This window comes from Petaurus breviceps, unplaced genomic scaffold (assembly GCF_028583685.1).
Source record: "Petaurus breviceps papuanus isolate PSGF00001 unplaced genomic scaffold, PetGlider_PUasm1.0 91023, whole genome shotgun sequence".
Classification (NCBI taxonomy): Eukaryota; Metazoa; Chordata; class Mammalia; order Diprotodontia; family Petauridae; genus Petaurus; species Petaurus breviceps.
This window is the reverse complement of record NW_027187398.1, coordinates 7,632,849-7,647,159: the sequence shown is the minus strand read 5'-3', so window position 1 is coordinate 7,647,159 and position 14,311 is coordinate 7,632,849. Positions and strand designations below refer to the sequence as shown.

At 41.2% G+C, this 14,311-nt stretch overlaps 1 protein-coding gene across 3 annotated transcripts in view; it reads left to right on the top strand.

The window, feature by feature from the left end:
• Nucleotides 1-14,311, top strand: part of KCNN3 (potassium calcium-activated channel subfamily N member 3) — a 306,058-nt gene that overhangs the window by 193,712 nt on the left and 98,035 nt on the right. For all 3 annotated transcript variants that reach the window (XM_069078248.1, XM_069078250.1, XM_069078249.1), the window contains exon 3: nucleotides 5,094-5,512. In XM_069078248.1, the coding sequence (XP_068934349.1) occupies nucleotides 5,094-5,512 (419 nt within the window). The remainder of the gene's footprint in view (nucleotides 1-5,093; nucleotides 5,513-14,311) is intronic.

Genomic DNA, 14,311 nt, shown 5'->3' with positions numbered 1-14,311 from the left:
CCCCCCCTCTCTCTCCTACTTTCTTGTAAGTATCCATTCCTTTTTTTTTGTTGCTCTGTATGGCTTACTTGTTTTTTAAATACAAGATATACAAGATTCCATTTTCTGATTCTATTCCTTTTCACTGGCAGTCCCCAATGTGTGGATTGCTTTTCTTCCTTACCTGCGCCTCTTCTCTAATCAACTTCTCTGATTTCCTTCAAGACTCAGCTCAGATCTTACCTTCTGGTCCCCCTTAATGCTAATGTCTCCCATCTCAGATTGCTTTCCATCTATTTTGTACATTCCTTGTATGTACACAGTTATTTGCATGTTATCTCTCCCAGTAGAATGTGAGTTCTTTGAGGGCAGAGACTGTTTTTGCCTTTCTTTTATCGCCGGTGCTTAGCACAGTGACTGGCACATAGTAGGAGTTTAATAAATGCTTGTTGATGTCATTGACTTCCAGCTCTCCAAAGGTGATTCTATATAATCCTATGACTGGCATCTATTTTCCTTATAGAAGATGTAAATATTACAGCAGGAAGCTCCAAGCGTAAGAACTGAGGGGAAACTCTACATGCTCTTATCTTTGGATTTGATCAATTTCCAATTAATTTCTTTCTAAATTAAATTAATTTTTCATTGCATTTTAAGTTCCAAACTATCTCCCTTCCTCCCACTCCATACTAGAGAAGGTTACTATATGACAAAGATTTATAAATATAGGTAAAACTGTACTATATATAATTCTATTTATCAGTTCTTTTTCTGGAGGTGGATAGCATCTTCCTTCATAGGTCCTTTACAGTTGATTTGAGTATTTATAATACTCAAAATAACTTGGTGGTTCACCATTATTCTTTGAACAATTTGCCTTTACTAGTAGTATACACATTCTCGTGGTTCTGCTCACTTCACTTTTCATTTTTTCATGCAAGTCTTTCCATGTTTTTCTAAAATCAACCAGCTCATCATTTCTTATAATACAGTAGTATTCTATCACAATCATATACCACAAATTGTTCAGCCATTCCCCAATTTCCAGTTCCTTTCCATTACAAAGAAAGCTGCTATAAATATTTTAGAACATATAGGTTCTTTTCCTTTCTCCCTGATCACCTTGGGAAACAGACCTAATAGTGGTACCAGTTTAATTCCAAATGAATAAATATTTTATTAAGTGCCTACTGTGTGCTCAGTGCTAGGATTGGTGGGGGAAGGAGGAAGAGAAAGGATACCAAGGAATGTTGCCTGCCCTTCATGGAGTTTACAGTCTAATGGGGAACATGATACATATAAATAATGATAAATAATCAATTACATTACTTATGTTTACAAAGTGCTTTCCTCGGGCAGCAGTTAGTGTAGGAATTATCATCATTTTACAGATGAAGAAATGGAGGTTCAAAGAGCCCAAAGTCATATGATTGCAATTACATGATTACATGCCCCATGAGAGGGGCAAACAAAATGCTCTTCTGTGAGTTTAGAAGGTTGGAGGAGAGTTTTTTTTACCAACTACAGTGATGAGGAAAGACTTCTGATAGGAGAAGGCATTTGGGCAAGGTGAATAGGATTTCAATGGTCAGAGGGGCTCAGGAGTAAAGAGAGCAGGCAGCAAGATCATGTGGGCTTCAGGAGCAATGTGTACCACTAAGGCAGGAAAGGGGGTGGGTGGGAGAAATGTCATCAGGGATGGGAAGTAGCATCAGAGAATCATAGATCTGGAGTCAGAAGGAACCTCATAGATCATCTATTCTACTCCCTCATTTTACAGAGAAGGAAACTGAGGCTCAGGGAGGTAGAATCATAGGTTTAGAATGAGGACTTTAGAGGTCATCTAGTCCATCCTCTTAATTTTACAGGTAAAGAAAGTGAGGTCCAGAGAGGTTGTTACCTGCCTCAGATCACACAGGTACTAAGTGACAGAGATGGCATTTGAACTGAGGTCTGTTGTGGATTCCACATCCAGTGACCTCCATTTTCATCTCATCTAATCCTCATGCAGGACTGATTTCTTTTGAATCCAAGCTAATTGCACAGGATAAAGGACTTTAGAGCCAGAAGAGACCTTTATGTTATAATCATGATGATGATGATAACTAACATTTATATAGGGCTTTAAGGTTTGTAAAGTGTTTTACAAATATTATCTTGTTTGATCCTCACAACACTCCTGGTAGGTACGTGCTATCATTATTCCCATTTTACAGATGAGGAAACTGGAACTGAGAGAGGTTGTGAATTGCCCATGATCACATAGCCAGTAAGTCTCTGAAGTAGGATTTGAATTCAAGGCTTCTTAAATTCAGGGCATCTAGGATGGATGGAATGCTAGGCTGGAGTCAGGAAGACTCATCTTCCTGAGTTCAAATCTGGCCTTGGACACTTAAAAAGGCAAGTCACTTCATCCTGCTTGCCTCGGTTTCCTCACCTGTAAAGTGAGCTGGAGAAGGAAACAGCAAACCACTCCAGTATCTTTGCCAAGAAAACCCCAAACGAGGTCACGAAGAATTGGACATAAGTAAGAATGACTCTACAGCAGCTTCCTGAACTGAAGCCAAACGTGCTATCCACTGTATCAGTTCTTGACCTGGGGTCCATGGGCAGCTGAAAGGTCAACAGAGAGATTTAAGAGGGGACAGGGAGGGTCTTTGAACTTGTATATGAAAAAATTTACATCTTCATTTTCAATAATCTCCAACTGAAATTTAACATTTCCTTCAACTATTTAAGAACATGATTATGAGAAGGGGCCTATAGGTTTCACTAGACTGGTCTAATCAACCCCCTCAGTTCACAGTTATGGAAATTTGAGCCCAGAGGAATGGTTTACTCAAGGTTATACACACAGCTAGTAAGTAACAGAAGCAGGGATTTGAACCGAGGTCCTGGGACTCCAAATCTGGTTTTCTCTCCATTGCACCATACTGCCTCTGCCCTGTACCTGTGGCAAGCCCACGGACATTCTGCAAGCCTGCTTCAATCCTACCAAGCAGGCCATTTAATCAGGATGCTTTGAGTGTCTGTTGTCCTTTGTGACCAGGCTCACTTTATTATATCACTCACACTGTACCAGGCTGCAGTATCTTGCCTTTCCCAAGCTCATTAAAGGCCAACATAATTAGCTTTGTTATAGAAATACCTTTGAGTAGTACTTGGAACACTTGGGATCTTTATATGGAGCTGGAAATAAGGGAGGAAGGGCTGACACATAGTATCAGGAGAGAATCCTAATAGGCTTGGGCTAAATGATTAAACCTATGGAAGGCATCCCCATGCTTAGTGGGAAAACAGAGTTATGAAAGGGTATGGCATTCACCTGCTGCTGCCACTGCTTTCAATAGCCAAATCTCCAGGTCTGCCTGGACTTCTTGTCATGGCCACCAAATGGCCCCATGGGATACCTGAGTCTAGTGGGACCATCTCATATATAACTTTGGCATCATCATCACCAACAAACGTCCTTCATGGGGTGAATGTCACCCGAGGGTCAGGAATAGGGCGCTGCGTCCTTACAGGCAACCGTAAAGACTGACATTTATATAGAGTGATTTATCCACATTGTCTGGATCCTTACAGCACACATGTGAGAGCCTAGGATAGTAAATGGAGAGCTGGACAGGACCATAAAGACCATCTAATCTCATCCCTAGAGGAAAAAACTGAGATCCAGAGAAGTTAAATGATTTGCTCAAGGAAGGAGGGAAGGGAATAAGCATTTATTAATCTCCTACTGTGTTCCAGGCACAAGGCTAAAACACTGTGATAATATTAGCTAACATTTATTTAGCACTTACTATATGCCAAGTATTGTGCTAAGCACTGTGATAATAATAGCTAACATTTGTTTGGGTTTACTATGTGCCGGGCACTGTGCTAAGCATTTTACAATTATTATCTCATCTGATCTTCACAGCAATCTTGTAAGTTAGGTGCAATTCTTACCCCCATTTTACAGATGAGGAAACTGAGGCTGAAATCTATTAAGTGACTTACCCAGGGTCACACAACTAGTAAATGTGTGAGGATAGATTTGAACTCAGGTTTTCCTGATTCCTGACTCCAGGAATTATAGATGGAGGTGGATGGATTCTAGAACTAGGACTGGAAAGAACCTCAGAGACCATTCATCTTATTTTATAGATGAAGAAGTTGAAGTCCATAGATGTTAAGTGACTTGGCCAAATTTTTGCACTTAGAGGCAGGATTTGAACCCTGAATTTGGTCCTCTGACTGACCTAGGTAGTTAACAAGTGCAGAAGTGCCTGTCATGTTACCTCTACTTTACTGATGAGGAAAGTGAGGCTCAAAGGTGTCATAGGATCATAGGAGTCAGAACTAGAAGGACCACTTTAGGATTATTTAGTGCAAACTCATAATTTTACAGTTTAGAGGGCTGTAAGATTTCAAAGTGGAAGGGTCCTAAGAGACCTAGTTCAACTCAACAAACATCTATTGTGATTATCTAGCTCAACCCCCTAACTTTGCAGATGGGGAAACTGAGGCCCAGAGGGAGGAAGCCACTCTTCCAAAGATACATCAGTAGTAAATAAGTAAGCCATAAGTAAGAAATAAGATTTCCAACCTAGGTCCTTTGATTCCAAATCTTTCCATTATACCCACACAGTCTCAACCAAACTCACAGAATCACAGAATATTAGAGCTAGAAAGGACTTGATTTTAAGTATTTTTACAGATAAGGAAACTGAGGCTCAGAGAGATGAAGTATCTTCCCAAGGTCCCAGCTAGTAAGTAATGGAAATAGAACTTGAACCCTCAGAGCCCTCTGGCTCTGAGTTCGGCTGCTCTATCCATGGTCCCAGGTTATCATCATTGTGGCAACCAGCCAACGATGAGTCAAGTCAGTGACAGCCCTGACATTCCACCAAATTATTCCTGGTTCCTCACCTTTCAAGTCCTCCAAGCCCACTTGTCCCCATCCTCTCCAGAACTTCTTCCATCTGCTTTCCAGAACACCCAGGGTATTGTTTGTTCCTTCTAGGTGGAGGGGGTTCTAATGGCAGGCGGCGCAGACTCAACCACCACATGTTACGCTTGGTCTTTGTGGTTCTGTGGCAGCCCTAACTGTGGTTTTTGTTCTCTGTTAGCTCTTTGTGATTGACAATGGCGCAGATGACTGGAGGATAGCCATGACCTACGAACGCATCCTCTACATCAGCCTGGAGATGCTGGTTTGTGCCATCCACCCCATCCCTGGTGAATATAAATTTTTTTGGACAGCCCGCCTAGCCTTCTCCTATGCTCCTTCCAGGGCTGAGGCTGACGTGGACATCATCCTTTCTATCCCCATGTTCCTCCGGCTGTACCTGATTGCCCGAGTTATGTTGCTGCATAGCAAGCTCTTTACAGATGCCTCTTCACGGAGTATTGGGGCACTAAATAAAATCAACTTCAACACACGTTTTGTCATGAAGACTCTCATGACCATCTGCCCTGGGACAGTGCTCCTAGTCTTCAGCATTTCTCTGTGGATTATTGCCGCCTGGACAGTACGAGTCTGTGAAAGGTAAGCCTGAGAGGAAGTAGATCCAGCCTTCCTGAGGTGGGGAAAGGACAGAGCTCCTGTGATTTTTCAGTGGTGGAAAATGCACAGGATTCAGAGTCAGAGGGTCTAGGTTGGAGTCCCAGGTCTGGCAGTCACTAGTTATGTGATCTTTAGCGAGTCACATGGTATCCCTAAGCCTCAGTTTCCTCACCTGTAAAATGGGGGTTACAATACCAACACTGTTCACCACTTAATGTTGCTGGGAGGAAAGTGCTCTGTAGATTTAAAATGTTATAGGAAGTTAGGCGTTATTCTTATTCTCATCCCTGTGCTTTTAAATCAATAAGTTTGATGTATATTCTATACAATTCCTGGAAGCATGCACCTTTGCCCTTTCTTATATGGTTTTATGCCTGGCTGCTATGAGCTCACCTACTGGGGATAATTAGAAAGTACACATGAATATTAAAGAAACATTGCTGATTCTTCCATGGTTTTGGGTTTGAGCAATAAAATTGCATCCAGACCCAAAATGAATTCTATGTTACAGAGTGTTGCCACCAATGTCACCAACGTCCTAGTAATTATCTTTGAAGCCTCCCCATACCTTGCAGACAGCTAAGTAATGATATAGGGAGGCATTGAATGGGAGAAAGGAACTGCCCTCCAAATAGCTGGTACTTAAAAAAAAATCTGAATCATGGATCATAGATGACAAGTCAAGTCAACAAGTCAAGCCAGCAAGTTTATTTATTTATTTTATATATATTATATATATTTATATATAATAAATAAAATATTATTTATTTAATAAAGCTATTTATTAAGCACTTACTGTATATCAGGAAGAACTTTAGAGCTGGAAAGATTCTTAAAGAACATTAAGTCCAATTCTCTCACTTTATTGCTGGGGAAGCAGGCCCAGAGGAGTGAATCAACCTGCCAAAGCTAGTTAATACCAGAACTAGGACTAGATACCAGGTCTTCTGACTCACAGTCCAATGTTTTGTCCCTATGGTCCCAACCTCTCCCACTCAAGGCCAAAGAGTAGGACTATATTTGCACACCCCCTTCAGGTGTTCTTCTATTACTTTTCTCCTTCAAAAATGCCTTATGGCTATTCTAATGTGTTCCACCAAGATACAAATTATCTAGGGAGAAGAAGGGAGGAACATATGGTGGGATTGGCTCCACCTTTGTATACCTTTAAGGTGATCCTCTTATCCACTCTGATGACTAGCTCATTAAAACTTAATATTTTACCCACCAACCTCATACCAACCTATCTCCTGATTACTGATGTCCTAAAAATGATACATCCAATCCATTCATCTACTCAACGGGCATTTTAGTGCCTGTTGGATGCAGAGGGGAAGTTGTAGAGCTGAGATATGACTTGGCCCTTGTTCTCATGAGCTTTGGCCTAGTTTTTGCTTTTTGTGTATGTGAGGCATAAGGAGTTGGGGGCAGGGAAGGACCTGGTAAACACAGATAAATAACTGGGATATACAATATTCTATAATAAGCACATCAAAGACATATAAAACCCAGGACAAAAGGTAATCAGCAGCAGTAGCTCAAACAAGTGAAGTTTTTCTGCCCTGACTCATATTTTCTGTTTATTTTTAAAATTCTGATTCATTTGGAGACTAGTTTCTGTCAGGGCATTGGCCTGGGGCCCCATAGCTAGACTGTAATGGCATCTTCTGTTGCAGCTGGACAGCTCCCTGGGGATGGGGGTTGCACATTCCGTGACAGCAAGTGAAGCTTTGGGAAACACAGAACTTTCATGAAGAGCAACTCAGCATGTACCAGACCCAGCTCCCCAGGCTCAGGATAGTATTTAGCAACTGGCAACTGGCATAACAACATATGCTTCAAGTGGGATGACATTCAGCAAGGTTTTCTTTATGTTCTCCCATAAAAGCAGACGCTGCCCAAATGTGAAAAGCATTTAGGGCCACTGAAAACCATTAGGGTTCTTATGTTTGACTTCAGGCAAGGAGACAGCATGGCAAAGTAGAAAGGGAATAGATGGGGAAATGGGGGTCTTGTGTTCAAATCCCAGCTTTGCTACTGGTTAGCCACATGACTCTGGGCAAGGGACATAAGCATTCTGGGCCTTACTTTCTTCATCTGTAAAATGGAGAGATTGGACTAAGGGAATTCTAAAATTTCTCCCATTCCTAGATTTCTAAGGAGGATAAAAAAATCCCAACTCCCCCCTCCCACTCCTACCTCCCTCCAGCCAAGGGTAAAATTATTTGTGGTTTATCTATTTTATTTTGTGTCTCTAACTCAACAATACCTAGAGCTTAAATGATATTACCCCAAATGTTTTCCTTCTAATGAACTTCACTGTTTTATTTATTTATACAATTGAAGAGTTAGAAGAAACCATCAAGAATACTCTAGGTTAGCCCCATGATTTTACAAAAGAAGAAACAGATATCCAGAGAGGCTGAGCGATTTGGCTGAGACCATGGGCCCAGTTAGTAGTTGAACTGGGCCTCCAGCCTTGAGGTCTGCCTTCCATCTTGGCCCTCATCTTGGCTCCCAGTTCATTGCTCTATCTATAGTGTCACACTGTCTTCCTTGGTCAAATAAAAGGAATTTGACATTTTCCTTGGCAAATAGAATGGTTTAGAAGTGTATTGACATTTCATGTGCTTTTGAGTGGCCTTTAATGTGTTGTTGTTTTTTCTAATTTGAGCAGGGCTAATATGGCCCATGGGCACTTAGGTGGCTCAGTGGATAGAATGCCAGGCCTGGAGTCAGAAAGACTCATCTTCCTGAGTTCACATCTAGCCTCATACACTTAGTAGCTGTGTGACCCTGGGCAAGTCTCTTAGCCTATTTGCCTGAGTTTCCTCATCTGTAAAATGAGTTGGAGAAGGAAACGGCAAACTACTTCAGCATCTTTGCCAAGAAAACCCCAAATGGGGATACAGAGAGTTGGGCATGACTACAGTGACTGAATAACTACAATCTGGCCCACTGGCAGATAGGTGAGAGGCAGCATAGTTTAATGGAAAGCCCAACAGAAGTAGCTCCCACACTTAGTAGCTGTCACCTTAACTCCCTGGGGCCTAGTTTCCTCATCTGTAAAAATGGGGATATTAATTCTTGTCACAAACCTCACAGGGTGGTTGTGAAGAAAGCATATTTGGAATCTCAAAATGCCATACAAATATAACTATCTCATGATTCAAATCAAGGTCTGAAGCACAGAAAACAATGAGGAGATTCATGGGATATGCAGAAGTTTATACTTTTTTTCTCAAAGGTAATTGTATGTTTTTAATAAGCCTTTGACTTAGTTCCTATAGGAAATTAAAGTGTTCCCTAAGCCTTGATCCCTGGTGTATAACTGAATATAATTGAAATATACTTGTGGGAATCCAAATACATTCTCATATTATTGTTGTCATTTTCAGTTGTGTCCAACTCTTTATGACCCCATTTAGGGTTTTCTTGACAAAGATGCTAGAGTGGTTTGCCATTTCCTTTTCCAACCCATTTTACAGATGAGGAAAACTGAGACTTAATTGAGACAAACTCAATTAAGTGACGTGCCCTGGGTCACCCAACTACTTAATGTGTTAGGCCAGATTTGAACTCAGGAAGATGAGTCTTTCTGACTCCAAGCCTAGAATTCTATCCACTGCCCTCTAGTTGCCCACATTTTCATTTATTAATGCTATAATCAAGGGGGATAAGACATTTCCTAAAAAGATTGACAATGGCTTTTAGGAAGAGGAGTGTATATATGTGTGTGTGTGTGTATGTATACATGTATATACATATATATGTACACACACATATATACATATAGGATGCACAAATTGGCTTATTGTCCTCCCTGCTGCAACAGTAGCCAGTGTTTGGTCCCTAGCTATATACATACAACTTGGAAGTTGCTATGGAAATGTCCCTTTAGCCAGAGACATTTTGAAAGGCATTTCCCATTTCTTATATTGTAAGTTATTTGGCAAAGAAATATTTTTTCACTTTTCTGGCATCCAAGGAAGAATAGAGGGATTTGGGAATTTCACCAAAATAGTCATTGATCTATAGAGAACAAAACAGAACCCTAGTTATCTGAGGGAGTGATGACAACCATAGGTTTGTTTCTGTTGGCCTCCAGCTAGACATTAAACCATAGATACTGACACCTGACAGTTGTGGGATTCGGCATTCTCTGGGACACTCTTGGTGATGTGTCAACCTCCCACAGGCCCTCATCCATCCATGAAGCTTCTAATTAAATACTTTCAACTACAAAGTAACAGAGTAGACTAGATTGGATGGTTCCCCCCCCCTCCCCACTCTCCTGATTCCTAACTACAACAGGTTGGGGAAATCAGGTTTCCTGTCATGCACTTGGTGGAGGAACCTGCCAGCAAACACTGGTGGATTCATCTTTCTGTGTATAAGCATGTGACCATTTGGGGATCCTGCTGGTAGCTTTCCTTAGGATGTTATATAGCTGCAGTTTTGCTATTTGTACTCGATCCTCCCTTCGAACAGCTGTTTTAGATTTGTTCACTCTCCCATTTGCTTTAATTTAATTCTCTCTGCTTGGTGGAAGGGACTCCTTTGCTTGTGATGTACCAACCAACCTTGTACAAGCAGCATGTAGTTGTCTGTGTACATTTCAATTGCTAAAAATACTTTCATACATCAAGAAATCTTTCATTTCTTTCAGGTGGATATTTTCTCCCCCCAGTGCAAGTCATATTTACATTTACACGAGGTGCCATGTCCAAAAAAAATGAATCACCTGGAAGCCAGTCTTCTGGTGTTGGACCTCTCCAAACTGATCTAGACTGCTCCTCAGGCAATAGCTGCCCAGTCTTATAATGGGGCCCGAGCTCACAGACTCTCAGAACTAAAAGGACACTGAAGCCATCTAGGCTAACATGGGTATGGGCAAGATTCAAACAACAGAACCATCAAAAAGCATTTATTAAGCACCTGCTGTAAGCCAGGCAGTGCACTAAACAAAAATGAAATGGCCCCTGTTGTCAAAAAACTTACATTCTATGAGGAGTGGTGGGTGGGAAACACTCTGCATATGTGTGTATTTCTACATGCATACATATATTATGTGTGTGTGTATGTGCAGCACCTCGGGCTGGAGTCTGAACAGTTATCTAAGGGATGTCACCCTGTCCCTATACACACATATGTATGTACATATATATAGCACATATATGTAGCAATTCCACCCACATGGGCTGACAGTTTCCTAAGGGATAGCCCCTGTGCAGGTATACAGCATGGTCACCTCAGCCAATCAGATGAAATGTCTTTCTCTGAGTACAAAATAAACAATTTTGTGAGGGAAGGCACCAACAACTGAGGGAATCATGAAGGGTCTCACACAGGACATGAAATTGAAGAGAGCTTTGCAGGAAACTGGGGATTCTAAAAAGCCAAAGTGAGGAGGGAGGGAGAGCATTTCAGGCACGGGGGCCAGTCTGGACAAGGGTACAGAGACAGGAGATGGAATTCTGCACCAGTGGGAGGGATGACAAGAAAGCCAGTTTGGTTGTTTCATGGAATGTGCAAAATGGAGTCTGCTCTACTGCATCCTTGAAAAGTTGCCAGTCAGCCTTTGCTTGAAGACATCTTGTGAGAGAAAACCCCTGGGCTGTAGTGTCCTAGGCAGTCCATTCCCCTGGAGTTCATTGTTAAGATTTTCCTTGCATCAAGCCAAAATTTGCCTTCCTATGACACCTGCCCATTGCTCCAATTCAATTCCATTTAATGCCACAAACACTTATTAGGAGCCTACTGTGTGTAATTCACACGGCCAGGTGCCAGAATCCAAAGACAAAAATGAAATACTATTTCTTACCAGCTGTGCTCCTTGGATTCCGCTCCCCATCATCATACTCTCAGGAAAAGTTCATCACAGGAAACTCACCTTCCAGAGGGTGCATCAACTTTGGTGCATCATCCACACCCTTAGTAACCTCTGGCCTGTGACTTGAGAACTAGAGAGTAGATCTAAGAACTCCTCCCAAAGCTTCCATTTACAGAGGGTTCACAGTCCAGATTTCCTACCAGCTGCACTCCTTGGATTCCATTCCACCACTGTCTTTCCCTATATCAGGTACCTTCTACACCCTCTCCACCCCCCAGATTTTAAGTTTCCTTTTGTGCATTGTTTTCCCTTATTAGATTGTAAGCTCTTTGAGGGCAGGGACTGCTTTTCTTTTTGCTTGGACTTGTACACCCAGCACTTTAGCACAGTACCTGGCACATAGAGGCACTTAATAAATGTTTATTGAATTGAATTCAAATAGTCCTTACCCTCAGGGAGTTTATACATGCTACTGGAAGGATACAAAGTGTATACAGATAGGAGTAGTAGTGGTAGTGGTAACGATAACAGTAACTACAAAGTGAATACAAAATAGTTTTAAGAGGAACACAATGCTGCCAACTGTTGGATGACCAAGAAAAGCCTCATATAAGAAGTAGTACTGGTTTTGTCCTGTGAAACCAAGCACTGTTAAGTCTACTTTTTCTTCTAGGGGACAGGACTTCAAACACTTGAAAAATGTTAGGTGGCACAGTGGGCAGCTATGTGGCACATTGGATGCAGTACTGGGTCTGGAATTAGGAAGACCCGAGGTGGAATCTGTCCTTAAATATTTACTGGTTGTGTGACCTTGGGCAAGTCACTTAAGCACTATCTGCCTCAGTTTCTGCAACTATTAAAGTGAGGATAATAATAGCACCTACCTCCTAGGATTATTAAAAAGATCAAATGAGATGTTTACAAAGCTCTTAGCATAGAGTTTGACATATAGTAAGTGCTTAATAAATGCTTGTTTCCTTCCTTCCCTCCCTCCCCATTCAAGTCTTCTCCTCAGGGTAATTAACCATTGTTACCGGTGCCTGGTACATGATAATAATAATAAATCCTTTCTTCCTTGCTAAAATATGGCATGGAGAACTGAAACTGTGTACAGAGCCTTCCATGGAAGTTGGCCCCATGGCATGATGAGCCATTGAGTTGTTGATAAACCAGTTGTACACCAGCTGACTTTTAAAATACAATTTTCTGTAATAGATTTTGAAGACTCTCCAATCGCTTCACTTCCTAGGGAAATGAGTGCTTTTCCTCTTTTTCTTGTTTAAGAACTTGTACTAATCCCCTGGACACACATCCCTCACAATCCCACATTTTAAGAGGAATCCCTATCAGGTGCACTTCTTAATCTTTGAAAGGCCAGATTGTTTTAATGTGACATTAAGCTTATTGCATCAAATCCTAGAATACAGTAGAGATTTCTAACAAAGAACCATAATCACTCCCAACCATCTACACAGGAAAAACCAAATGGATGAAGTACACCTATTGTCCAGACTATAATATGCAGTTGGATAGATATCACATAGAGCTGCTCCATCTAAACATTTGGACAATGAACTGGACGCAGAATTGAATCGCTCTTGGGAAAATAGTCCCAAGCTTCTTACTGAAACAAAGGACTATATTTTTAACAACAGTGCTCTTACACTGATGCCATGTGGCTCCAATAAATCAACAAGCATTTGTTAAACACCTACTGTGTGCCAGACACTGTATTAAGTGATGGGAATAGACGAATACAAAGCCCTCAAGGAGATTGCTTACATTCTAACAGGGGAAACAATATCAATGTGTGTGTGTATGAGTATACAAAACACATATAGAGCACATAACAAGGTATGGTAGAAATGACATGTTTTACATAGATGGAACTGATTTCTCTTTAAGAGAACAGGGAGTTTATCCATGGAATTTGGTTGGTTCAAGGGATTAGGGTTCAAGTCATTAGTTTGGTGTTCTTGTCACCAAGGGATGTTATAAGAGATCCAATCTTTGGGAAGATGGTACACAGAGATTTAGCAGAAATCTCACAGTCCTTTGAGGGGGACATCTTTCTGATCCAATATTGATGTTGCCATAGTGAAGGTAGAGTCAGATCTGATTTACCAAATGGTATTTGCTACCTTTTATGTTGTAACTAGAAGGAGAAGAGAATGGGGTGGTGGAAGGGGAAAAGGGAGGAGAGGGATCAGCTTGAACTGATGGGTCCCAGGGATTCTTTTAGTGTTTTCTTTCATGAATGTCATTCGCCTAACAACAACTGCCTTGGTTTATGGGATCTTCAGGGAAAATGTGCTAATGGGAAGCCTGTTAATTTAAAAGAAGGTTCATTCCTGAGGGAATGTCTTCATACCACAGTGACCAAGATGGGCAATCCCTTAAGCAGCAGTCGAATTTTGATATGATGTAAAAAAAAATAGTTTTGCAACCAATAAGATTTCTCCAGGTAAAAATGGATCATAAATACCATCTGATAACCATTACTATAGCTTGATTAGAAGACTACCATCCTGCTATTTCTTAACATCTTCCTAAACTAAAATATTAATACTTTATTTGGATACTTTGTGTCAAAATCTGGTGGCATCTGAGAGAATATGGAAGGTCTTTACAAGGATACAGCTGTCATTGACCTTGGGACAGAGGTCATCCCCCAACCCTTTGTGGTTCTTTGAGCCTAAGACCTCAGGCATATCCCAGCACAGCTTGATGCAAGACTTCCACATGAATATATGTAACTCATGAGGTCATAGATACAAACATATTTACACAAACAAACCCAATAGTAACTAACATACACTCCCCTGCCCACCCCCAGCACCAGTTACACTGCTCCACCATCCAGTTCTTTTGCTTGTCTTCATACACACAAAGAGAGAGAGAGAGAGAGAGAGAGAGAGAGAGAGAGAGAGAGAGAGAGAGAGAGAGAG